Below are 27,880 nucleotides of genomic sequence, written 5' to 3'. Positions count from 1 at the left end.
ATTTTTAGTCTAAAAGCAGTTATTTCGTAAACGTATAATAAACATAATTTGCATGGTATTTCACAACACTTATCTTCCTCAGAAAAAAAAAATCTAAATCATGAACTATTTTTTTTTTAGCAATGAATATGCAAACCACATTAGTGATCATAGTTCTTATGGGTTTTTGCCTAAGTTCACATTGGCAGCCAATACAAGTCAAACTCCTAAAATTGAACTGTTTTCTTCCCGAGGAAGATCATTGATATGAACACCAAGTTGTCCCCTGTAGGTTATTTCATTGTTGTCAGGGATTTTTTTTTTTATAGAGACGTCCCTTTTTAAAAATGAAATCTCTGCCAAGAGACAGAAGCAAGAAAAGAAAAAAAGTCACCAGTGAGTCATAATTACCGAAGTAGGAGGAGGAGGAGATGGAGGGAGCAGTTTTCTCACCTCCTCCTTAAATGTTCTGGCTGGATAAAAAAAAGTGAGTCAGCGACACTAGCCTGTGTCATTGAGGATGTTAATTTAAGATTCTGGACCATCATAGCAAACTGAGAGCATCAGGCCTGTTGAGACATTTGTGTGTCGAGCAAACAGCTAAGTTCTATAGCATTCTGGACATGAATGGTTTAAGATCAAACTTGCGGGAGGCTTTAGCAGAAATACTGTAGATAACAGTTCTGGAGTAGAAATCCGACAAGCTAGAACAGCTATTGAAGCTAGTCTGAGGGTAAAACAGCTGAAATAATTTTACATGGTAAAGTTGCATAATAAAGAATAAACATCTTCCTAAAGACAACAAAGCCTGATAAATGTTTTGACTCCTACTAGACTGGCTAACAGATGATGTCAGTAGTGACCTCTGCAGCAACCTAAATATCAAATGCTTAACAGACGACTAGTTTTCAACCGATATCGAACAGATTGTTGTTCTGCTTTGAGTTAGTCACACTGTAAGACCGGGTATCTCAAGAAAGGAAGGGTAACAACACAATAGATTTTTTGGTGTGCCTCTTTTAATCTCATTCAAGTCAGAGAGAGACTGAGCAGGTGGAAGGGTCACAAACTGGGACTACCAATAATATTTTAGTCACGTCAAAACACAGCCCAAAAATAGCAAAGCTGAATACATGAATAAAAGTCAGCGGTGAAAAGTATGTAAAGCGGTTCAATGAGGTCTCACATGTTGGACAAAACATGTTGACGTTAAAGTTGTTCAGTCCTAAAATGACACACTGGAAGTCTCAAAGTAAAAAGGAATGGGAGCCACTTGAGATGGTCTTCTCTACAGCAGAGATCGTCACTTGTCATGCTGTTAAATCTGTTTTTTTTTATGCTCCTCTAAAAAATAAATAAAAAAAGGAGTCACTTCACAGCCATGGAAGATGCAAACATTTCAGTTGATGTTCCATAACCGCTTAAGCAAACAGTCTCAACGAAGAAAAAGTTTAAATCAAAACTTAGTGAAGCAGAAAAAAAAAAAAGGTACATATGATTGTCAAGATACGTGTACTATATAATCAGAACCAAATAAAAACACACATTACAGATTCTAAAATAATCAGAATGATCAGTGTTTGATAATCAACTTGAAGATGTCAGGACAGAGATGCAGCACAAGGACCGACAGTTAATTATCTAAAGCAAGATTATTAAAATAAAATTAACAGATGCACCTGGTCATTTGTCAATCCCATAAATTCTCATTTTAATCCAACAATCTCCTGGCCATGAATGGTGAAAGTTTTAGCTGGATTATAATTGAGAGTACCACGTGTACAGGTCGACCCGTCACTGCCCACTTTTAAAAAAAAAACAAAAAAAATGTAACTGAAAGCAATAGTCAGAAGAACTGACAAGTCCAAAGTTGTTAACAATGTACAGATTAAACACAGAAGACGAGTAAGATGACTTTAAAAAGGCTTGAGATAAAATTCTCCGCTTACATTAACGTCCACAAAAACAAACAACTCATGCCATTTGTCCTGGAAGTCAAACCAGAGTCTGAGAGCTGAAAGGATTCTAAGTCGATTCATTCTAATAACAATCAGCACAGACTCGCCGCTCTGCAGAATTAATGAGGGACTCTTTAACTGTCAAACACTATCAATGTGATGACATGGGAACAGCCACCTGCCTCTCCAAACTAGGAGTTTATATACAGAGGAATGGCATAGCTGGTTCTAATAGGATAAGAGCTGTGTGTGTCCTCAACTAGAGCATCTGAGATCCTGCACAGACACAGTGATAGAGACAGCAGAGCACCTCTCCAACCCCACAGCTACTGCAGCCAGGGGTGTAAGCCTACAGTGTGTGTCTAGCTCAGAAGATACCGAGTTAAATTAGAAGTAACAAAGTTCTTCCTCACAACCATTTTTTTTTTTCCTCCTCCATCCACAGAGACCAACGAGTAACAGCTGAAATGCATACAGTACACGGCTCAGAGTGGCAACTCCAGCCGGATCTGCAAGATAAAACTTTAAGTTCTGAAACCACCAGCGCACAAGTTTTTTTGTTTTAGTAATAGTGACATATTTGCAGCCTGCTGCCCGGATCGTTCTTCCCTGGGCTGAAGAAAGGATAGACAGGCTCCTCAAAGCACGTGTCAAACATGAACAGTCTCTTCATGGTGACGGCGTCATAGAAACTAAGACGCCCGTTGTCATAGTCCAGGTACACGCCAACCCGAGGAGAGTTCCAGTAGTCGGCGACAGGGATACGCCCGTCCTCTCCGTTGGCGTAAAGCCGGTCCTGCAGACACAGGCTCCAGTATCCCGCAGAGGGAGTGAGGCTGACGAAGCCCTTCCTGTTGCTGCACTCAGTGGTGACTCCCAGGTACCACACACCTTTGTCCTTCACATCCACCTCCCAGTAGTGCTGGCCGCTGGCATACTGGGCTGTGGCGAGGACACCACAGAAGCGGTTGAAGCGGGCTGGCAAGTCTGGCTCCTGGATACGGACGCGCCCCTCCTCCACCTTTGTGTCAAAGTCTGAGATGAGCAGGTTTGCGTGGGCGGTGTCCGGGTCCAGGGTGAGGTTCTGGGGCACTACAAACAGAGGGGAAAGGGTGATATCAGGACCTTTTGAGCTTACGGAGGGAAAATGCTGGAAGTTTTGAAAACAAACCAAACTAAACTTTAACTTGTTCATACCAAAAAAAAAAAAAACCAGCAGATTTTCAAACCAAGAGGCTCATGAACAATTACAGGAGTAGGCTTAGCGGTCAAAATGTAAGTGCATCAAACAACCTGTAATTAGCTCCAAATGAATAGCTGCATTCTACTGTAGGCTACACTGTGTGTGATCTTTGAAGTCTTGTCCTTCAAAAAAGGCACCAATGGACGAGGGTTGACCGGAAAAAAATAAATAAAATTATTGAACGCAGCATAAATCATTCAATGTTTCTGCTCTGACTCACTTGTGTGCAGCACATGCATCATTTTCTTCCACATAATAAGCTGGAAGGGCCCTGAGAAGTCGGTGAATTCAGTCTGAATATTCACTGGCTCGAGAGACGTGAACGGCTTGCTATGGATGACTCTGGAGAGGATACAGAACAGAGAAAAACAAGATTGAGCAAATCATCTTTTCTTTTTAAGTCACTCTAAAATTGAATTTTACTGCAACTTAAAGTTACTCACTCGTCGAATGTCTCAGCCAGGCTCTGTTGGAACAAAACACATCTTTTGATTATCATAAAACACACTTCATATCCATCTTACAATTTCATGAGAATTTTGTTAACGTGGTTGCTTGACGCGTGTTATAGAAATGTTTACTTCTTTACAGAGAATTAAGCCCATTTTGAACTTCAGTGTTACAAAAAACATGCCTCTGGGATTCAGCCAACAACTTCATTCTCACCAGACAGAAGCAGAAAACCATCTTTGGTATGAAGATATAAAAATAAAGCTTTGAATGGAAAGGAGGAATGATTTAGAAGACATCTTTGTTAGTCTTATGAGGCTGATGAAATGGGAGGTATTTTTGACACGTCATTATCGTTTTGCAGCATCTCGCAGCTCACAAGCTTGGGAGTCCCATTTATAAATCGTTGACTGAATCATGCACACAAAAAAGATTTTGTCTTTTAAATCCAGCACAATTATAAAGAACTTCAACACCACATGAAATTCAAAGTTATAAAATAAGAAGTTGATATATATATTTAAATACAGAAAGACAACAACATATTCAGTGAAGTATTACAGTATAATCTTCATCGAACATGGACAGAGTCTGTGATGCATCTGAACTGTAACAGCTGAAATACTGGACTGACCTCAAAGCTAGTCTTCCCACTGATGTGACCGTGGATGTTCGATATAGCTTTGTCCACAGCTGCCGTCTCCGTTTCCACGATCTTTAAGTTTTCGTCTATTACAGCCATGGTGGCCACTTCCTCGGCATCCAGGCTCTCCAGCAGAGAGTCTCTCTCATCCAGCAGGAACTGGACCAGGGCCCCGACGTCTGCCTCAATCTTTTCCTTCAGTCTCTTTTTCTTCAACTGCAGGACAGAAAAAAAAAAAAAACCCACAAGATGCTGAAAAGTGCCAACACGTGTCTAGTATTAATGTAACATTTCAGTGCAGTGAGACGCTATGGTATAGACATAAAGCACTTATTTACTACTTATTTGGTATCCACACTGGTTTGCAATATTGCATTTTAAAGAACTTTAGAGACTGGAGAGGTTTCATTTCGATTGATCGGCAGGATCAGACACTGAATTTCAGCCTGGTCTGCAAACATTATTTATTTTTGTAAATCTAACTACATACATTAGAAAAAAAAAAGTTGTTTCATACCCTCGCTTCACTTCTGGTGCGCTCATCAGCCGTTAGAACTTTTACACATTGAGACTTTTGCCAGTTGAGCTCCATCAGCCTCAGTTTCAACTCCATCTGTTGTAAACATGGAAATAAACACAAACAAAGGGAAACAGGACACAATGAATCATGACATCAAAGAGTATAGAAGATTATATATAGCAAAGGCAATTCAACCTACCAACCTAATACACAGCAGATTCATACATGTAGACTTACCTTCATGTCATTCACAACTTCTGGCACTGGTGCTACCTCATGGTGTCTGGAATGACAAGCAAACAAGTGACCAGGCAGTACGTGTTTCACACTAACCAAACACTCTTAAGTGCTTTATTGCAAACAATGAGACGGCAATGTTTACATTCTGGTTTCTCAAGGGGACTCACAAAAGAAGAAACATCGCTTCACAGCAGTAGATAATATGGTGAAAAGCTCCCCCGAGTACATTAAAAAACATCAAAGGGACTCTACTCATGGTGCATATGAACAAACTGTAGATCTGTGCATAAAGATACATTACTTAACACATCTGACTTCCATCCCTGTTAGAAAGGTGTGAATAAAAATGCCAAGGGCCCTGTTGCTTAGCAATGAATTAACCCAAGACTAAATTTCAACAGCCCTGACATTTGCTAACTCTCCTGGGTTGTCCAAGTGCAGGGGAACGAGATGTCCTCCGGTCTGGAAGATGACATTGTTTAGACTTTTGTTGAACATCTTTATCCAATCACAGACAGCCAAATGTCAGGCTGAGATTGTCATGTCATGTAGTCAAGGACAAGAATTAAAAAAAATAATGATAAAAAGCAATCTTTTACTATAGAAACTACACATTTAAAATGTAAATATAGTTTAGGTTACTTTCACTAAATATCTATACACTGCCTACACGTAGGCCTACATGAAGTACGTTTAGGAAAATGACAGCTCATACATCAAGATTTAAGATTAAGATTTACTTTTGATCCCTGCAAGGGGAAATTTCTGTTTTTACACTCTGTAGTCATGCAACACACACACACACAGGCTGAAATATACACACACACAAACAGGATCCTATGGACATGCACTAATGGAGAGATGTCAGAGTGATGGAGCGGCCCACAGTGGGCGCTGCTGAGCTGATGGTGGGGAGGGGGTTTGGTGCCTTGCTCAAGGGCACCTCGGCAGTGCTCAGGAGGTGATCTGGCACCTCTCCAGCTACCAGACCGACTTCCATATTTGGTCCACGCTGGGACTTGAACCAACCCAAGTCCCTACAAACTGAGCTACTGCCGCCCCATCCTTGAAGTCAATATTGTACCGTCTAAAACAGTGGTTTTCAACTGGGTAGCTTCAGGACCAACACCCCCAACTTCTTCATGAAAAACGCAGACACACATTTGCGACCCACTAAAAAAAAAAAAAAAAAAAAAAGCTCCACGACCCACTTTTGGGTCCCGAGTCCCGACCCACCAGTTGAAAACCTCTGAGCACATTTTGTCATCAAAATATTTGTTGATAAAAATATATATATGCATGTCCATTTAAATGGCTATATCTACACTGGAAACTCTACCTGAGAATTGGCTCTGCAACTGAACAAAAAAAAAAGTTACAGCCTGATAATACTGTTATGAGAAGACAGCCCACCTGTGTGCTCTAGATTCTCTGCAGACAACACAGATGGGCCTCTTATCAGTCTGGCAGAACAACTTCAGCTCTTCGCCATGTTGGTCACACTTCCCATCTACGTTGACGGGCTTAGATGGAGTAGGACAAGAGCCCAGACACTCCAAATCATCCAGTTTGGACACTAGGTTTTGCACCAAGTAGTTTTTAGTGAAAGTTCTCTTGCTGAACACCTGAAACAAAAAAAAAACAAAGAAAAAAGCAAATGAAAAAGAATCAGGAATGTGATTTTAGTTGACTCGAAGTTTGCATTTATTTGTGTGTCATCTGCATTACAATATATCAATTGCGAGATGATTGATGGTGAGGTAATCCACTGACCTACTGATAACTTTAAGTTATCTTATTACAGTCATCATAGCAACGGTAGCCACAAAATGCACTGCGTAGCTAATGCCATATTTTTCGAGGACCAGCCAACAACCAGCTCCTCCGATTTCGCTGATAAAAACTTCTCTGTGCTTCTGACACAAATGTCACAAGATATTTTTTTGCAGAAACGAAAGAAAAAAAAAAACCCCCACACACACACACACACAGATTACGTGCATTTACATACCGTGCGGCATTGAGGGCACTGATACCCGTAGTCTCCGCCATTTTCATCCCAGTGCATGCAGATACAAAACCGGCAGAAATTGTGTCCGCATTTCAGAATGACAGGGTCTTTGAAGAAGTCCAAACAAATGGCACATGTGAGCTCTTTCCTCAGGTCGTCTCCAGCTGCTCCAGCAGTAGCCATGTTTACAAGCCAGCACCAGAGTGCCACTGCAGGAAGTGAAGGAAGAGAAGGGAGGGGAGCGGGCTCATTTGTGGTGCGTCATACCACCTCTTAACCAATCAGATTCGTTCCCCTCCCTCCCTCTAATCACAGTCTGAGAAAAGGCTACAGGCTATGAAAAAGATGTTTCATGTAATCACACTTTTATTTCGGCACGCATTTTCAGTGTTATCTCTTTAATTCACTCATTGAACTCTGTGTTTCACTTTTCGCTCAACAAATAAAACCAATGAGATTTGAATTGGACTTGTTTAAAGGAAGCTATAGGCTACAACTGTGTATCAATTTGTGCATCAATTTCAACTTTCTCAAGTCAATGAATGCTGCCTACTTATGTTTTTGAATTTAAATGCTCCTACAGTTGTTGTTTTTTTTACATTGCTGACACCAAGTGGATTTTGTGAAACCAAAGGAACTCTACAACCTAAAGCACAAGGCCTAACTGTAATCATACAGTCCACAAATTATAGTCACAATAATCCTATTTTGAAGTTACTGAATAAAGGATCTGAAGGACCTGTCCCTGTTTCCAGTGTCGCACAGAGAACACATTAACTGTATTTTTTTTGTGTCAAACAGTTTTCTGCCTATATGCATTATTTACCAAGATTTTGCCAGGTCTAAACATGACCTTGAAATGTTTGTTGCTTTCACAAATCAAAGCCTCAAGTATGCCAATTCTGTGGTGGTGAATTCCATCAAGTCTTTTAGGTTCTTTTAGAAGTCTGAAGGTCAACCATATCGCTCTCCATAAAGAATGAGTAAAAAAGCAACAACCGGTAAGCAACAATATTTATTCTTAAATACATATACATAAAAACCCATTCATAAAAAGACACAAACTGAATATCAAGTTTGATTGTTTGTGCTAAAATTGTCATATACACGGGGTAAACTGGCTGTGGGATATACATTACATTGCATAGCTTGGATTGGCATGTGAGGGATGTGATTAGAAAAGTGCATTTCATGTCAGACATGTTGTTATTTCCAAACTATCAGGGCTCACGCTCAAAAAGAAAAAAAAAATCAGCTGGTTTTTAGCAGACTATTGAATGTATCATCATCGCATCCCTTGCTGAGTTACACCTCAGTTGGTTTCTGGTTCATCATCATATTAGCTAGCCCTGATAAACACTGGAAATAATTATACAGTGATGACTGATGACACCATAATAAGACAAATATTCAGGAACACTGACATCAGCATGTTGTTTACCATCACAGAGTAGGACAAAGGTTTAACAACACATGTAAACAAGGAAATTTCACCAGTGATAGCAAAACAAAAAAAAAATGAGACAGCAGGTAAATGTTAAATGGCTCAAACATAACACTTGTCATGGTGACATACTCATTTGTAAGCAGCTATTTTTTTGCATCCTTTGTTACAAAAACATGACTCAGAACATTGAAATCCCACACAGCACTTGCGACAACAGAGCTCACAGGAACATGATGTGAGAAGATTAAGGGTCAGACCTTCAGATATGGATACAGCATTTGCATGTTCACAGCACCACACTTATTAGCAGTGTAACACAGACATGGATAGTGGCTCTGCAGAGATTCTCTTCAGTAGTAAATAGTGTTACAACACACAGTCCATTTTGTGTAAAGCAAATCACACCTGAGTGTCTTTAAACATACCAACTTTAACCAGTGTCAATAAAAAATATATGAAAAATTATGCCCAAAGTATTGATAAGTTGTATAAATATTATTACATCACAGAAAGACACAGTGGAGCAATAATGCCGCAAAGATGGATAGTTTTAAATATTGTGGTAACAGAAGCAGTTATGAACTGTCAACACATTATAAAGTAAATATGAGCTTATAAAACACAAAAAAATAGATTAATCAACCAACGCAGCAACAAAATAAATGCTTAATACATCCATGGAAACATTCCTCATCATATGGTTTAAAGAAAATAAAAAGTGACTGGAGTTAAAAGATGAGCTGCAGGCTCAGAAACACAATATGTAACTGCAGAGGTATCCATCCCTTTCAAGAATGACGTGTAAGATCGGGAAGTTTTGCTTACAGATTAGAAAAAAAAAAGTGGTAGAATCTTGTGTTTCTTATTATTTTGAGTATATGTTGTGTAATCAAAAATGTTTAATATGTATATGTATAATTCCAGCTAAAATGTCAAGAAGAAAATGAGCCCTAAAGGCAAAGTTTACCCAAAAAATAAATATTCATCTGCCAAAAGCAGCATGTTCCTAAATGTTTTGTGGCCAAACATTCTGAATAGCGCTCAAATTAGACGACGTACAAGTCTTACCTTTGAATCCCCAATATTAATGAAAACAATGAGATTATATAGCAATGAATCGACAGTAGGTGGCAATATAGTCAACAGCTAGACTTTTGCATGAATTACACATTTAATGAGCCCCTAAAAAGTTGACTTCAATTTATTGCACATTAAATCAACATTATTTTTGCAGTTTGTCTAAAATATGGTGTTTTGGCTACGTATACTTTGATTAACTTCAGAGAAGTCTTGACTGACATAGGGAGAGGGTCGTTGTTCTTTTTTTAGGTCAACTTTTACTTTCTGAATGAACATGAAATCGAGCAGTGCCCTCTATCAGCGCTACAGCTGCAGCTCTTAATCTCAGAGTTGGCCTTCACGACACTAGCTTTATGGTTAAAGATCTCTCTGTGACTGGGACCGGTTCTGAAGGGTGGAACTGCTGCAGGCACTTTAACACCAGGAAGCATGTGAGAAAAGAAAATACCGGGCTACCAGCAGCACAGATAGGAATGTGAAGTGAAGACACCATGGTGCCGTTGCAGTCGTCATGGTACATAATGTAAAAATCCCCCCACAGACATCATACACACACCCAATAACCAATATGATCCGTCTCAGATTTTTGGTGTTATGACAGTAATTCAATAACAATTGAAAATACAAATAAAAAAAATTACAAAATCCCCTCACATACTCTTCACCCATGTGTTCATCTGTCCATCCATGCATCTGTTTGTCAGACCTCCGAGCTGTTGTGGCAGTCTTGCATCCTCACCACCAACATGGGCTCCGTACTGACAGACCCTTTCACCACCTCTTGCACGCCCTCCCTCCATCCCTCCTTCCCGTCCTTCTGTCTGGACCTCAGCACCAACACGATGGTGACAACGATGAGGACAGTCAGCAGCAGCCCCACCAGTGCCCCCACCACGGTCACCACACCCTCCTCTCCCTCCTCTGCGTTCAGCTCGCTCGGTTCCAGCTCACGGGAAAACAGCTCGTCGGACCCCCCACGCTTGGTACGGTCCAAAGCGATGTGCATGATATTGGTGCCTCTGTTGTTATCCGCTCCGATATCCTCAGCCACCACGGGGACTTCATCGCCGGCCGACCTCCTGGAGCGATGACCTTTGCCGCTTGGTGAGGTCAGAGCAAGATCGTTGGCAGCTGAAACAAAGGAGTGATACTCCAGGCTGCGCTTTCCGATACCTCTGTTAGCATTCTCTTTGGAGCGGACGGTGTAAATGGTGTGGATGTACCACTCACGGCCTGCAGCAACCTGAGGAAATCACAAGAATATGGATATCTCTGAAACATGATTTACAAAAGAAAACAGAAAGGAAAGAGTTCTCCACTCAAATTTGTTAAGCAGACACTTCTGGATGCTCAATTAGCTCATCATTAGACATTCTAGAAACTTTACTTCAACAACTACACCAGTCTTGAATGGATTGGATTACACAACAAGACAAACAATGGCTTTGTTCAGCAGTTGTACAAGTATTTTAGGATTAAATCACAATAAGTCTGATAGTTTGTTATATCATACAACAATTGAAACAACATAACAATGAAACCACTCAAAGACAGACATAGAGTAACAGTGTGGTGGCAAATTCAATTTCAGAGCTGTTTCTCTTTTTATAGCTGTCCAGAACAACAATAATATCCTACAACAGCATATCAATTTAAGGTTTTAAATATCGGATTGCCAGGTAACTTATTAAAATAATGAACAAATTACTTAAATGATTGACTGATTCTAAGGAACTGTACAATTTAAAATACCTGGAACATGGCTGTAGAGTCCAGCTTAAAGCCATCAGACCCCGGCTGTCTGACGAGGGACAAGGCTGAAGGGTCATCCACTGCCAGCACAGCATTAAAACCAACATCACCAAACACACGCGCCTGAGTCTCTGGCTGAGCCTTGTCCTGTTAATGTGCAAAGGTTCATTGGGAAAAGGAAGTGAGGATGTTATTTGTGTGGCTGATTGGAAAAATACCACTGTGCATCTTTTCTGCAAAGTCAAATTGCAACATTAACAGCGTAAATATATACTCACAAGAATCTTGAATCTATAGAGCAGTGATGGAGAGTCAGCCAAGCAGCCGAACTCAAACTTGGTGGGGTTGTACTTTGGTACGTATCCATCCGCACCGGTGCAGAGGAACACCTTCTCAATGCTACAGAAGAACGAGTCCCCCAGGTTCTGCACAGGATCCACCATCACACGGCCGTAGATTGTATCACCTGAAATACAGTGAAATATCATGAATCCTACAGCTCGCAAAGTAATTTACACAGCACTCATACTTCTGAATTCTATATTTAACCAGTTAAGGGAAATACATTTTAAGAATAATACCATTGGTTCTGAATCTTTGATCTAATGAACTTAACTACTCATCTAAAGGAAACATTTCTTCAATATTAACACTCTTCCTTTCAAATAGTAACATCAGAATTCACTTCATAGTTTCCATTGGGTCAGTGTTTGTATATTTATTGTGTCCTGTGTTTCATGTATAAAAACCACAAATTCTTTGAATACATTTTTTTAAAGATTTATTTTTGGGCTTTTTGGGCTTTTATTTAGAGACAGGACTGTGTTTGGATTCGGAAATCAGGGAGAGAGAGAGAGAGCAGGGAATGAAATGCAGGAAAGGAGCCACTGGTTGGTTTAGAACCTGGGCCGCCCGCTTGTAGCACTATAGCCTCCGTACATGGGGCGCACTATAGCCTCCGTACATGGGGCGCACTATAGCCTCCGTACATGGGGCGCACGGACTAAACACTACGCTACCGGCACACCTGAATGAAACGTTTTCAATGATTCATCCAAATTAACTAAATCAAATGCTCATGTCACAGTCTCCCCCTGTGATCCTCTGGTTCTCAAAAAAATGTCAAAGTCCACATCTCCAGTGTGGAGAAGGGGAGGGAAGCTCGACACTGGTTTACAGCTACAGAAGATCCAGCGGTTCACATTTTTACAAGACGTTTTTTTGTATTGTGCTGACATGATCAAAATAATCTAACTTCAATGACAGAAAATTGACAGACCTCATACAAAGTCAGTTGTACCTTTTGTTGATGGGAACATACATTGACCAACATGAACTTGGTCTGATTACTTACGCTGCAAGGCTAAAAAAAAAGTCTTGAAACCAAGGACTTACCCTCAGAAAAGGCTTCATCAGTCTCCTGACCGAAACCCATGGAGCCGTCAGAGAGCCACAAGCTCCTCTTGGACAGCAGGAACATCTGAGTGTTCAGACTGAACTCCACTGCAACTGGGTCGCTCACCTAAAAAAAAACAAAAAAACAAGATGAATAGCAAAAGATAGCATGACTGATGAAGACAATCTGAATACAAAGAAACATGTCACTTATAACATGTGAAGGTTCAAACGCAGGTGGCCTTACCTGTTGGAATCTGATGTCCAGGTCGAATGTGATTGGATCTCTGGGGCTGCAAACAGGTGGGACAGTGTATTCCATATTCTGGGCTGTTGTACAGGGGATCAGCTTCACGGTGTAGGTCCCAGAGTAGTCTCTCACCTGTACAGAACAGAGGGAACAGATTCTCAAACATCTGTCTTTGTCCTTCCAGCTGACTGAACACACACATTTACACAGCAGCCATTCCATGTGGAACACCATGTGGGCACAAAGGTAGTTCATGAAGTCATACTTACAGCAAAATCAGAGGTGAAGGTCCACTGCTGGACTGGCTGGTTGTATGTGGGCTCACTCCTCACTAAGGTGATGTTAAAAGTCAGGCCCGGGTGGTCCACACTCATCACCATGGAGGACATGGAGGTTTCTTGGTCACAAATGTGGAGAGTTAGAGAGTTGTTTTTTAAGTGTTACACTGATGTTATAATAGAGATAATTTCCCTGATCATTTCATTCCTGAATCTTCAGTGGTGGTAGAACTTGAAAAGGTTGAAATAAGCTGTCTGTCTCACCTCTTTTTATTCTGCCTCCAGAATGAGAATGCACAAACAGACCCCTGAATCGAGCCTTGGTGCGGAAGTTCACCACCAGACGTCCCTGCTCGTTGATCCGCATGCTGGTTGGATACAGCGCACCTGTCAAAAAAACAACATTAACACATCTGTTCTTAAAGAAACCGTACAGTCCAAACACACAAACTGTAATGTTACCTCACTCTTGTGAACTCACCCTGAAGCTCGGCCTGTGGGGGGCTCCCGATGCCGTCCTTCCACAGAATGGCCGTGTCGTACACAAAAGTGAGGCGCAGCTCTGACTGCAGGTCAAAGTGCTGCCAGCCTCCGGTTCCCACAGGAGAGTGAAACACATAAGACACGTAGAGAGGCACGCGCAGGGTCACATAGGACTGGACCAGGTTCAGCACCTGTTAAGTGTTTTAATAAATGATTAACGTACATGTAGAACTAAGACTTTCAAAATCATATTAAATGTAATTATCGATAATCAACAGTTTGGTATTGGTTGTAAAACTGGCAAGAAATTCTGATGACAACAAATGTTTGACTTTTGTTTTGGAGTAATGGTTGACTGTAGGTTGATCATCTATAATAAGAATGAGAAGATGTAACAGATTGTTTGGAAACCTTGCTCTCCTCCACAAAGTGCAGGAACTCTCTCACTCCTACTCAGTTTGGCAAAAATGCAGAGAAATGAAAGACTTGGTGATGTGAACACAAGAAAACAAACATGTTTGTGCTATGTGCTTGTGTTACTCTTATCTAACTCCCTAAGTCTTTAAAAGCTGGATAATGTTGACCATTATGGAAGCACAAAAACAATCTCTAAGATTTAATTTGAATAACAATAAAACAAACAAAACAAGTAAATGAAGTATATAGTGATTTTTTACAAGCTAAAACAAAAAAATACTCCAATTCTACCCTTTTCTGAACAATCTTCTACTTTACTTGAACCCTTGTTAGTGTTTAATCTCTGATGTATTTCCATCAGTCAGCCACTAGGTGTCTCTGCTCACCAACGTTTTATTAATCATTTGTGGGATTTGAAAGATTTGAGCCATGCATGTGCCCCAACAGTTTGACAACGTCAGATATGTTTATAAAAACTAACACAAAATTCATCAAGTTCTCCTTGTTTGACTTCAAGTGATCGCATTTCTCTGATCACCCTTCTTTCTCACTTGTTTACATATTTTGTGGCATCAATTCTTATTTAAAAAAACAGCCTTTCAATGGGGATCACACCTGATATTTTATGACACAAAATCAGACCTTTAATTCACTGCACTGCAAGTCTTTGTAAAGTTAAATGACTGAATCAGGATCCAAATGAGAAATGAAATGATTGCTATCTGAGTGTCAAACTATCTCATCCCAAGGGGTTTAAAAAAAAAAAAATCTTACTTGAACATATTCTTAACTAGATGTGACTGACTGAAGCAGAATTAAGACAGCAAATGTCACAGTGAGATTCCAACGGAGGTTCTTATCTTTTCCTGTTAATTCATCCTTTCAATTATTGTAAGTACTCGTCAGGAAACAGAACTTACTCAGCAGACATGCAAACCAAAAGAAAGCCGTAGTGGAGGTCTTCACAGCGCAAAAAATGTAGTTTTTTTTCTCCTGCTTTTCAAAAGTAGCTAAACTATTAATTATTTCTGATTATTTGAACCCCAGTTAAGCTGCAAGGCTATGGCTGATTTTTGTTCTTTTCCACAAACAAAATAGCCAGAAGAGACAGTGTGACAGTGATCTCTGTTAACGAAGAGGACCTGAAGGTCATGGAGGATGGGCGTCTTGCGGGAACGGTGTGTACAAGCTGTCACTGGGGACAAGGAAATTAATTTCCAATTTCATCTCTCTCTCTCTCTCTCTCTCTCTCTCACTCACACACACACACACACACACACACACACACACACACACACACACACACACACACACACACACACACACACACACACACACACACACACACACACACACACACACACACACACACACGCTCGGCAGTCTGATCAGCAACAAGAAGCTCACAGATCAAAGGCTGGAGGAACACAAAGGAGCAGCAGGACATGAGCGAAGGAGCAAAGGGTCCGTTTCCTAATCCACAACAACAAGAGCAGTGAGAGTGCTGCAGCTCTGTGCGGTATACAATACAACAACAAAAAACAACAACCACAAAATCAGCTGCAACAATGCTACAAAAGCAGCTAATTGACAGCTGACCATGATACCAAAATAATACAGCTATGTGATGTCTAACTTTTCTGCTGAGCTAGACTGTCAAAATCACAAAGCCAGTAAAGAAAACAGAGGTACAATTCAGCTACAAACCCTGACAGTAGGTATGTGTACACAAGCCATCATTAAAGTATCTGTCCTTTCATGATTTCAGATATTATTTTAAAGCCCATTTCACACATGCACTCTTGAAAATTCCCCAAAAGTTCATGAAAAGCCTACCCTTGACATTTTCATGAGTTTTCAACCATGTCTGTCATAGTGGCAGATTCGCTGTCAGACAGAAGGGGGATGTCCCAGGAGGTAGTACATGGCATTAAAAAGGAGTCTGCAAGCATCACCATGTAATGTTTACAACATATTTAAGAAGATGGACTAAGCAATAGTCTAATGCTACGATGACAGTTTTTTCTTTTATATCAATGCTGTGTGTGATTAGTTGTTGACATGCACAGATTGGCGTTAATTCCGAAATTAAAAAAACACCATCATCCCTGCTTGAATTTCTCTAATACTACTGTCTGTATTTGTACATCAACTCATCCGACTTAGTTGGAAGTTTTAATAGGAGGCTGGCCAAAAAAAGTCTGGATATAGTCAGGGTTAAAAAATGTTACAGCTTGCGTTCATGCACCCAGCTCACCTTGAAGAATCGGGGGTGACTGTAAGGCGTGTGGTGCATGTGTGTAAAAGGGGCTTTGTGTTTTATATTTATAAGTTGATAGCAGCAGAGTGCATTAGGGGAAGTGGTTCCCCCTTTAAATTAAAAAAATAAATAAAATTGAAAATAATAAAAAACTATATATTTTACCTATTTCTTATAAAAAATATACAACAGAAAGGTGGGTGACAAGCAACAATGCTGCTTTTTACAGATGCACACACCTGTGTGTCTATTAGTTTATTATTTGTATTTGTATTGTAGTCAGGCTGTTGTATTATTTTGTGTTCTTTTGCGGGTTAGGGTTTGGATAGGTCTATCATTGGGTGTGTGTGGTGGTGCACTACGATATAACAACCACCACCAGGGACAGTTGAGGTCCCCAGTATATGGCCCCCTCATTTTGGGGGTTGCAAGCTGAAAAGTTTGGGAACATTAGGGGAATGGATGACAGGCGTTTGTGTGTCTGTGTATGTTTACTATGCCTGCACTCACTGAAAGCTGTCATTCACATGCTGGGGTACAGAGCTGGCAAACACAAACACACAGTGACTGAGACGTAAAATACAGGCAAACAGAAATGGTGCCTTTGTGTCTGTGCTTGTAAATAGACTGATCATACACACAGACACACACACACACACACACACACACACACACACACACACACACGCACACACACACAAAGGCTGAAAGTCAAACAGATGTACATCCAAACCCTAGATTGGAATTTATACATTGTTTACACAAACACACATACCTGTCCGTCGGTCCCTATGGTGCCTCCACAGTCTGTGAGCAGCTCAGACATGTCGTAATAGCTGCTGAACTCCCACAGACAGGCCTCCAGGTTCAGGTTCCTGTAAAAGCGCAGCGTGCCGTTCCCTCGCAGGGAGTCGCTGAACTGGTAGGGCGCCGTGTCTCCCATACTCTCAGGGCTGCGCGTCGAGGCAGTGATGAAGCCGTGACCTGTGCTGACCTCGTTGTAGTCGAGCAAGTTGGAGCAGCGGTGGTTTCCAACCCGGGTTCCGTCGGGACTAAGAGTCAGATCAAAGTTCATGAGGGGGCGAGTGGAGATTACCGGAAGCATGCCTGCGGGGCAAAGAGAGACAATGTGATTCAGAATGTGTCCGACTACCTTTGATACAAGACAGCATTATTAAAAAAAAAAAAAAAAAAAACTTAGAGGAAAGAGAAAGTTGAGTGAAAAGGGAGAAAAGAAGTGATGATAGATAAAGCAGCGGGGCAACAGAAAAAAGCAAGACGGAAATCTGAAGCGGAAGGAAGCTGATTAAAAATCAAAAAGGGAATGTTAAGTAGAGGCTCTGCTGGTAGATTCCTACAGCGGCGGTTTGATACAACTCGGCAAGATCCATATTCTGGCTGTCACGCTCCCGAAGATCCTCAGACGTGAATATTACACACACTACATTACACTCCGCTTCATCCTGCCTCCAGCTCCTACCTACCATCTATGTGTGGCATGGTGACAGTCACTCTGATGAGGTTGGGGTGTTTTGGGTCGTCCGCTCCAGTGTAGCGTAGCTTGGCGGAGAAAGGCTCGGCGCCGACTGTCCCCATCTTACGTGGTTGACACATGCCTGAATAAGACAGGGGAGGAGGAGACATCTTGAAGGACATGGCGGTACAAACCAAACGTGTGGCTGTGATTGTGTCTACAGGTTATTACTCATTTCATAAATCCACTTCAAGTGACTTTTACATACTCACTGTTGACACCCACCCATGTTAGAATCTAAAACACATATAAATGAGACAGTAGCAATTTTTTTTTTACATTTAACAAGTAGTGTGGTACTAGACTTTAACATACTGTAGAGTAAGCAGACTGTACCCAGCTGGGCAATATTTTACAGCGGGAAAATCCCACCTGTAACACAAAGAATATGTACACCATGAAAGGCTTTAGGAGTAGCATTAGCTTTATCATACAGGGTACATGGTATAGACCAGCAGCTATCACTTCAACAGAAGAGGAATTGAATTACTTGGTAGGAAAAACACAAGTTTAGATTTGGTCACTGGTATCACCGAGGAAGAAATGTAGTATTGGAAGATCTCTAGAACTTAAATGTTTGAGAATATGATACATTGTTATGGATTTTTACTTGATTCTACTTACTTCTACATTAATTAATCTGCAACAAATCCAATGATGTTTAACAGCACTTACAGGGTCCAATTTTCATAGCACTTTTACCTTTTAACAATCTATTTAAACATATGCTAATGTTAACTAATGTTTAATCCAATAAGATTTTGAATGTATTCTAGTAGAGTATTTTTACATTGTGGTATCGTAACTTGAAGCTTTACTTGAAGCTACTTTGAGTAACATTCATTTTGTGTCCATCTCAGCGTCAAAGTTAAAGCCTAATATGTCTTTGTCAATCTTGCCCTGCGTAGGTGAAGTTAGTGTTTTTTGAAGAAAAATACAAGTCTGATTATTTTGAACAGTAATGCACACCACTCACTGTGAATATGGAGTCAGAGAGACAACATGTTCCTGTTTTTAATCCAGCTTGCCAAATATTTTGTACCTCAAAATAACTGTGTTCTTCTCTTCCTGTAAAATGTTTCATATGTCTGAGGACTCATCCTTCACTCAGGATTTTACCAATTTTTTCGATCAATTAAAAGCTTTGTCGAAGCTAACTATCCAATTGAATTCCTCCAAATGTTATGTCCCGCACTCTACCTGGTGATTGGTTCTATCCCGTTTCAATTAGAAATACATCATGACACGGCAGTTAGATACTCTCGAAGTTCTGTTTCATGGGGACTTTAAATCAATGGAACTTCCTGTCTGAATGCTGTGAATCAATTCGACTGACCCTGACCAGATGACAGAAGTGACTAGTATTAAAAATACAGACTCAGAACTTATAAATATTCTCCCTGTGGAGGCTTCAGTATTCATTTTAGTCAGTTTCATAAAAAAGCTAAAAACTCTGAGTGACGGATTTGAGGTCTTTTATAGGTGAAAAAAGAGAAAACAACAATGTGGCACCAATCATTTTGCATTGTTTATCATTTTTTGAGTGATTCAAGTGTACTTTTCCGTGAATGTGTCTTTTGTGCAGCTGTACTGTACAGAAGGTACTGCAAATTCAGAAGTCCTTTTCCTCAGCATTCATGGTTCTTGGAGCAAAAAAGCCCTTTTGTTCCTCACTGCTACATGCAGCCAAAACATGTTTTTTTTTTCCTCACCAAGAAACCTGGCAATGTTAGACACAGAGACAGATATTCATTGTTCTCTCCTCACCTTCCTGCATGTTGATTGTGACAATGGGGCTGCTTAGCTCTAAACCCTCATCCCCATTTGAATTAACAGCCCTGGCTGCACACTGGATCCTGGAGCCTGCGTGGAAGTAGACCGAGTCCAGTGTGATCATCTTGGAGGATGTGAAGAAGGTGTCAAAGTCCACCTCCCTCATGGGACTGGTGACGCCATCGGCGCCAGCTGGGGCGCTGATGAGCCAGCGGTAGCGGGTGAGAGTGTTGTTGATGTGCTCGCTGACACAGATCGAGCCCGTCTTGTCGTAGTCTGGGTATTTTGTGTTGCACGCCTGAGGGACGGATAAGGATGTTAGCAAGAGTGGGCGGGTGGGCAGGGACAGCAGAGAGATGGGAATGATACAGCAGATGCCAGAGGACAAACGGTGAGAGAGAGAGGTGCAGAATACAAACTAACAAGCGAGTGGAGCAGAGGAAATCCAGATGTTTCAGCATGTTGTGTTTTTATATTTAAGTTTTTAAAATTTCTTATTTATAGCAAGAAAGCGATATGTGACTTAGAGGAAACTTTGAAGTGCTGCCATGGATATCCTCTTAAACCTGATGACACCGCGCCTCCTGATGCAGCACTCAATATTTCAGTTTTGACAAGACTACTTCATTTCCTCTCCCTGGCCACAACACACACTGCACACACACACTCTCTGACACACACACACACACACAGGAGCCACCTGAGGAGCAATGTCTTTACACATCAGGAAGAGCCATTGAGTTGTCTCTCTCAATCTGCATCCAAGAGCAGAAGTAATTCTCCTGTGAGTGAGAGCACGAGGACTAAACTGTGTGTTGTGTCTGTTAAAGACAGACTTGGCGAGTCCAGAAGGACAGTTTAACTTTGACTTTGAAGAAAAGTATAGGTCTCCAGGTCCTGTTACATCATTATAGAAAAAAAAACAATACACGTTTAACTGAAGAAATGTGCAACATTTGTAGACTGTTGGGGCGACAAAAGCAACAAAAATATAAACTTTCTATCCTGTGTTTAGAATCTAGGAAACTCTTAATGGTCTACAACATTTTTATGAGGTCTGTCAGTCAAAAGGCATGGCTTCAAATTGATCATGTCGCTTATTCTTAAATGTATTTAAAACCACACAGTCTGAATTTATATTAATGCACAGACTTTAAAACATAAGAGATGAGTTAAGCTATTTGATGGCTTTTAAATAAAAACTGTTCAAGAATCTGGAGGTGCAACGGAGTGAAGAAATGGTTCTCAGGTTGAGAAAAATTGTGTCTTTGGTCCGACACACACACTGGGTTTTGTAAATGATACACAAATATATTGTCCATCAACTAAAAATATCCATAAAGATATTTCATACCATAACACTTACAGAGGCTTATTTTCATAGAATTATCTTCAAGTTTTACTTTATTTCAATATTTACAAATTTTGATTAGGTGACTTTTTACACGTAAGCCTTTTACTTTAATGGAGTTTATATACATTGTGGTATAGGTACCTCTTAGTGAAGGATCTGAATACTTCTTTAGATTTGTTCATCATGAGGCAAAAAATCTTTCAGAGGAAATGTTCAAATTGAATTGTAGTCTGTCAAGTTTCAGTTTTCTGAGTGCTTTTAGTAGGCTGTTTTTGATTGTGAACATTTCAACTCAACCGCACAAAAATCTATAAAAAGGGCAAATTGCGTCCCTAAATGTGGTTCTAGTTTGACTCACCGTGACACAGATGACTGGGTATCCAGCGGGTGGTGGGTGAAGGTTGTCTGAGGTCCTGGCGATGTCGTCGTAATGGAGCAGCGACAGCACATGTGGCAGCGAGGGGAAGGTGACGTCAGCCATGCTGTTTGTCTCCTCGATGTACACTATCACTTTAGTTACCTGCTCCAGAGAAAACGAGGCATAATGACACATTGCTGTGTGTGAATCGTGACACTGCAAATTAAAATGATTATAATCACAGCGTCAACAATCTCACAGTCATGGCTTCCCTCTTTTATCTCTGTTTTTTTTTTTTTCTCTCCCCCTGCTTTTTCTCTTCCGCCCGCTGCTTTTTTTCTTTTCATGGATAATCTATTATTTATTGCACATTTTTTTCATCGTTCTTTTGGCTTCAACTCCAGCATAGTGCCACTGTTGTCCGAGCCATGGCGGACTCATAAAAGAGATGTCTGATCTCAGAGGGACTAACCTGGATGAATATGGGTCAAAGCAGAAGAAAAAAAAAAGTTTTCCTTCTCTTTACTGTTTCATAAAGCGAATAACTGTCAGTTTGGATTCATGTGCGATTGTTGCGTGGTGGTTAGGCACGAGGATGAATCTGACCTGAGTTTCAGCCACCATGTTTTCATCCGGCTTCAGGTGGAGAGTAAACGCTTCCCTCATCTCTCTGACGCCATCAAACAGCACCTCCACCTCCACGATATGTTCCTTATCCCCCTGTTTGAACTCAATGTCTGAGCACACACAATACAACACGAAAACACATCATTAGAACTACTGCAGAGCATTGACAGAGGGTGTTTCTGAAGCGCTAACAATAGTGAGGTTACTTGATGTCAAAGTTTCTCTCTTTTTCTGCTGCCTCTAGTTTTTTAACAATGATATGAAAAGCCTCTCCGGTCGACTAAAATCGTGATTTCGTGCTTCAGAGTAAAAAAAAAAAAAACCACATCACTTAGCTAAAAAGCATTGCAGGGTTTCTATTTGCATAGTGCTTAAGGTGGCCCCATCTTCTGTGCGAGATAAGTAACAGAGCTTTGCATTGGAAATGTGCTGCACTGAGAAAATACTGTGCAAAATGAGAAATTCAACGGTGTATGATTCAAAACTGCTGGAAAATTGGCACTTTGTGAACGGTGGCTGGGCAGGTATGATTTGAATAGACTGAGAGTATTTATATAAATATTTCAAGCCTTGATTAAGCTAGGAAAGGTTCACTGCTTAAAAAGCTGAGTGGATAGAGAGGAAGATTTCACCCTGCTGACAAAGCATGAAGAATGCTGAAATTCAATTTTAAATTACCTGACCCTCCACTGGACTATTGCAAAAAATTACCTTTTTCCCATTTGGGATGAAATTAGAAATCAATGACCCTCGCTGAAATAAATCCCCATGCCGTCTTTTATTTATTCCACATTCCTCTGAGAAGCCTTGTTTCAAAACCTTTTCATTACAGTCACTGCTACCCATGCATAATGGAAACCTTTAAGAAGGATCTCTGCAGGATAGGTGGAACAAAGATGGCTTTGTTTTATGGCGTCTTATGAGGTAGGACATGCAGTAAAGCTCATTTGTAAAACTTGATACTCATGTTTTAGATTTTCATATAATTCACTGATTTATAATTTATCTTTAACATTCTTGTGAAAATTAGATTTTTCTGTATTACTTTTCTTCTTTTTTTTTTTCTTCTTTTTTACTTTCAACAAAAGGAACCACAAGGGAATGTGTGTGACGATCACCTTGAGACACGGGGTAGTAGTCCTCTCCTGAGATAGCTGACCCGTCTTTGGTGTGAACGCGAACAACGGATACCTTTGATGTGTCTCCAACTCGCACCACAGGGACCATCACAGTTGCTACTGTGCCGGCTTCTTTCGGTTCACTGACACTGAACTTTGATTCCAAAAATCGGATGATGGGTTCTAAGGTACAAAGAATGAAGATAAATAACAAACTGTTGAGTTATGGAGCGAAACCTTGAATTATCACGGCTAATTAGAAATCAAAGCTGTGCTTCGACATGAGTTTCATATTAATCAGACCAAACTATTCTTATATTCAGAGAAAACACGCTGGATTAACTGCTTTTAATTCCAGTGTGTTTCTCATTTCTGCCTTTCCTCCCCCTCCGTCTCCCTCTCCTCAACAAACTTACTGTCAGCCGTGTCCTTGATTTTCAGCAGGGTCTCACTCAGAGCTCCCACTGACGCGCCAAACTGTGAGTCGCTCTTCGGGTTCCCTAAGACCAACCGCAGCTCCTCTCCTTCCTCGTACAGCGTGTCATCAACCAGTGACAGAACACAAGGCTTCTCTGTCTCGCCTAGAGTGCACAGCGAGATAGTGATGACGGGACATGTCAAAAGACAGGAGATGAGAAAGGAGAGAATAAAATCTAATACATTTTTACATCATAACACGTCGTATTTATATAACTATTTCTCCCTTTGTTTGGCTCCTCCAGAGTTTCCTGAAAGCTTTTGGCACATACTGTGTAAAACTTTAGCTGAAAATGAGCACAGCAGGTAATGTGTGGAACATTAAAAAACCTGCAAGATGCACTTGCAATGTCTGCAAGGCAATGTTGATTTTTGCAGAAAATGTGACAAAAAAAAAAAAAAAGGAAAGCAGTGTACTGTTCAAACCTGTATTTGATTAACAAGGTGTCAACTTTTTTAAGTCTTAAGAGAAATCTTAAGAGAAAACTTGTGAGATGCGATTGCTGAAGCACCTGGCAGGAAAGTGATGATAGACGCATCCGTGTTGGATCGCTCATCAAAGTCAGAGGCGACCTCCGCAGAGCCCTGCCGGGTGTAGCAGCGAGCGGTGGATTTGTGTCTGATGTCTCCGCTGCGGTACACCGTCGCTGTGATCTGACCGTCGCTCTCCTCTCCGGTGTACACGGGCTCACGGAACTGGACCTTCGGCACTGTCAGTCAACAGGAGAGTTCAATCATTAGAAACGACAAGGAAGTGTTAGAGTCTCCCTCTGTGCCTGGCCTCATTTTAACAGAAATTATTTGAAGAGCATATCAAATAATATCAAGTAGCTTTGACATGCTTGTTTTTCTGACTGAACATCTGTAATGATCATTTTGAAACTATAAACACACTTCAAGAGGAAAGAGTTATTTTGGGTAGTGGAGCTAAATTTAAGAGCAAAGAAGTTGTTAGTAAAAGCTACAGGAACCATTTCGCTCTTAAACACTTGGAGTACGATGCTTATATTCACTTCAAGGCAAAAACCCAGATCTTACCATTTGTCTAAACTCTAGTCAGAATATCTTATTACACATAACATAAACCACATTCCAAAACAAGCCCAAATGTAACATCTTATTAAGCTATTACAAGCAAAAAAATAAGGCCTGAGTGGATTCTAATTGGTAAAAATAACTGCCAGTGCAGCAAGGAAATTTCAAAGATCCTTGTAATAAGATGTAATATCTAACAAAATGTGCTTTTAATATCTTGAAACAAGATGTTACATCTGGACTTGTCTGGTGAACTTGGTTTATATAACATGTAATGGGATATTTTGACTAGAAATTAGAAAATGTGACTCTAAATTGCCCGTAGAAATGAGTGTGAGTGTTGTTTGTATCAACATGTCACCCACCCTCCCTCACCAAATGACAACTGGGATCGGCTCCAGCCACCTGCAACCCCGAATAGGATATGTGGTATAGATAATGGATGGATTAGACAAATGTACTTGGTAAGATTTGACTTTGAGCCGTAACTTTATTCATAGGACTTTTGACAAAAAAAAGCTTCAAAATGTTGAAAACTGACTTTTTTTCCCTCTGATGATGGTGCTTAAAGAGAAGTCAAAGAGCACCATTTCAATCTACTCTGAGAGTGACATGATGACCTCCACCAAACTTTGTACCAATCTTTTTGCAGTAGATGTGGGTTAGAGCTTTGTAAAATGACGAATACTGAGGATGAGAAAAGACACAGTAAAAGAGTTGAAGAAAAAAACCTAAAATGATCACTTACAGTCAGACACTGAGTCATTGATGAAGACTGCAGCTTTCCCAGGTTCTCCCAGAATACCGTTCACTGGCATACGTAGGACAAGCTCAAAGCTCTCTATTCCCTCCAGCTCAGGTTGTCCCAGATCATCCAGGATGGTGACCCTGAACGTCTGCATGCTTACACCGGGGGCAAAGTCCAGGTTACGGCTGATGCCCACATAGTCAACGCCGGCTTGAGCAAGGATAGTGAGGGGGAGAAGGATAAAAAAATAAGAGGAGAGGATAAGTACAGATAACAAACACAGATGATCTTAGAGGTATTTCCAACAAGACTAGAATTAGTCGCCTACCTTCAGCAGAGACGGGCTCGGCCTTGCGAGAGCGCACGGTGACCGTGCCGGTCTTCGACAGATCCGTTCCTGTCCTCCACACTTTGACCTCCACAAACCCATCACTCTCATCCACGTGGTACTCCACCTCTCCGAAGTAAAACACAGGAACTAGAGAGTAGAGAAGAAAAGAAAAAAGTGAATAAAAATTAATGAGCAGTATTTTTTTATTCTTTTTTAACTATACCCTGCTGTTTCAACTTGCAATCTCATCCCTGTTGTTTATTGATGCAGCTTGACTTCACAGTGAAACCCTGCCTTGTTTGTGCAGACTTTGTTACATATTGAACTGAGGAGTTTTTTTATTGAGGGGTGCACATTTTGCCACTGTTGGTTTTGCCTTTTAGTTCTCAGCTTGTTTCTTCACGCTGTTTGAAATGAACTCAAACTCCACATCAAAGTCCTGCTTGTCACTAAAGTCATTCAAGCTCAGACGACTCACCTTTGCAGCAGTTTAGACTTGCAGTCTGGCTTTCTGTAAACTTTACTTGTCTTATCTCCATATGTGTGCACCTGTGGTAACATTAGACCTGTCAGCAGCCCCACCGCAGTCTGACATGATTCAATTGTAAAGCCAGCAGCCGGACACGGGGGTCAAAGAGCAACAGCCCATTAGTCTCAAGTTAAACTGCAGGGGAGCATAACCTTCCAACCTCTGCTGGCCTCCAATCTAACCTCCTTGTTACCATTCTTCTGACGGAAATAACCACTTTCAAAAAAAAAGGATGCAGTTAGCGCTGGAAAAAAACAAGACCTGTGTGTGTGTGCTTGTGTGTCTTCCCCCGAATGTGGCATAAAGAGATGGTGAGAAAGAGAGAAAGAGGCCTCCCAGACTGCTCAAAGGCCTGTTTGAACTGGCATTGTTTCCTGAGGCAGCAAAGTGGAGGCAGTCCAATGTGTATTTGACAGCTTCATCTCTCACAACCTCCCTGTCAAGTCCAAAAAAAACTGGAGGTATAAAAGTTCCTCTGTCTCTGTTTTAAGTCTCTCGCTCAGCTTCTTTTCTTATATTCTGCTGGCATGTAATCCAAAAATAGCAGGCGTATTATCTTGTTTTTTTAGTGTCATGATCAAATACTTCAGCAGTCCAGAGATAGTTGTTTTTTCCTTTATACATACTTTAATATTTTATTTATATACTTTAACTGGGCCACATAACAAAAGCTAAAAATAGTGCATATAACGAAGGGAACGGTACAAATTACCGCAGTTATATTTTGAGTTTTAGTTTTGCAAAATAAGTGACAGCCCAGGGCAACAATATCCACAAAGTCTCACACATCAAGTGTAGCCTGTGTCCTCCCTCTCAACCTAAACATTTGCTTTCTCAATGAAACTATTTCTTTTTTTCCTCCTACACAGTCTGCCTCACCTTACAGATGAAGCGCAGGTTTATTATGCAAATGAGAGCTTTGCACAATAGCAGTGTAAACCCGATTGTGTAGGTGGGAAAAACAGATGGATAAAAACATCAGTCCAAACACTCAGGTAACAGTCAGGGAGCTGCTATCTGTTTTTTTGTTTTTTGGATGATTTTTATGGTGTTGAAACATGTCACATATCTGTAAACACTGTGTTTCATATCTGGCACACATTCTTTTTTTATACTCAAAGACACGTTTGCTCAAGTGCTAATATACATGTCTGCGTTCACACATCCCGACTGCGCCCGGGGACGACAAATTCTTAACACCATGACAGGGAGACTGATGAGTGATGAGTGAAAACTACATCCTCTCTAACCCTCTGGGTCCACGCCTGTGGTTTAGCACTCTGAAGTGTGTGTGAGGGCCGGGACAGGTGTAAAACCCAAATTGTGATAATTATTATGTGTGGGGTTTCTGTAGCCATTTGTGTGTCACTGTTCCTTTAAATGCAGTTTATAGAGCATTCTCAGCTGTCTTCTGAAGGAGGCCCCTGCTTTTGGAGGCAGGTGACTTATAGGATCTTAGAAGATTCTCTGTAAACACTGAGGAGCTTTCTCTTCGAGTCGGAAACTTTCCTTTGGCTCAGGGGGTTGAAACTCGTGCATTCATGGCTAAGGACAGCCATTGTTTTGATGATTTCGTGTTTCTTGTGTTTT

The 27,880-nt window shown here is 40.8% G+C and overlaps 2 protein-coding genes across 2 annotated transcripts in view; both read right to left on the bottom strand.

The window, feature by feature from the left end:
- Positions 1-976: 976 nt before the first annotated feature.
- Positions 977-7,274, bottom strand: trim47 (tripartite motif containing 47). The gene is made up of 8 exons (XM_020650159.3): positions 7,045-7,274; positions 6,447-6,658; positions 5,031-5,076; positions 4,791-4,886; positions 4,265-4,489; positions 3,624-3,646; positions 3,401-3,522; positions 977-3,029 (listed from the first exon to the last, which is right to left on the bottom strand). The coding sequence occupies exons 1-8, from the start codon at positions 7,225-7,227 to the stop codon at positions 2,500-2,502; spliced, it is 1,437 nt and encodes a 478-aa protein (XP_020505815.1). The 5' UTR covers positions 7,228-7,274; the 3' UTR covers positions 977-2,499.
- A 772-nt stretch (positions 7,275-8,046) lies between these two features.
- The window catches only part of frem2a (FRAS1 related extracellular matrix 2a), a 65,902-nt gene continuing 46,068 nt past the window's right edge, over positions 8,047-27,880 (bottom strand). Inside the window, exons 7-24 of the mRNA XM_020650101.2 lie at positions 25,759-25,908; positions 25,431-25,640; positions 24,160-24,357; positions 23,587-23,751; positions 23,171-23,353; positions 22,032-22,162; positions 21,426-21,587; positions 19,708-20,011; positions 17,891-18,022; positions 17,182-17,513; positions 13,728-13,920; positions 13,511-13,633; positions 13,238-13,365; positions 12,966-13,100; positions 12,719-12,845; positions 11,602-11,789; positions 11,324-11,470; positions 8,047-10,814 (exon numbers count right to left, since the gene is read on the bottom strand). Of these exons, the coding sequence (XP_020505757.2) occupies positions 10,272-10,814; positions 11,324-11,470; positions 11,602-11,789; positions 12,719-12,845; positions 12,966-13,100; positions 13,238-13,365; positions 13,511-13,633; positions 13,728-13,920; positions 17,182-17,513; positions 17,891-18,022; positions 19,708-20,011; positions 21,426-21,587; positions 22,032-22,162; positions 23,171-23,353; positions 23,587-23,751; positions 24,160-24,357; positions 25,431-25,640; positions 25,759-25,908 (3,551 nt within the window). The 3' untranslated portion in view covers positions 8,047-10,271. The remainder of the gene's footprint in view (positions 10,815-11,323; positions 11,471-11,601; positions 11,790-12,718; positions 12,846-12,965; positions 13,101-13,237; positions 13,366-13,510; positions 13,634-13,727; positions 13,921-17,181; positions 17,514-17,890; positions 18,023-19,707; positions 20,012-21,425; positions 21,588-22,031; positions 22,163-23,170; positions 23,354-23,586; positions 23,752-24,159; positions 24,358-25,430; positions 25,641-25,758; positions 25,909-27,880) is intronic.

The sequence above is a fragment of the Labrus bergylta genome, chromosome 14, assembly GCF_963930695.1.
Source record: "Labrus bergylta chromosome 14, fLabBer1.1, whole genome shotgun sequence".
Taxonomy (NCBI): Eukaryota; Metazoa; Chordata; class Actinopteri; order Labriformes; family Labridae; genus Labrus; species Labrus bergylta.
Note: the sequence above shows the minus strand (reverse complement) of the source record. Positions and strands in the feature narration are given on the sequence as shown.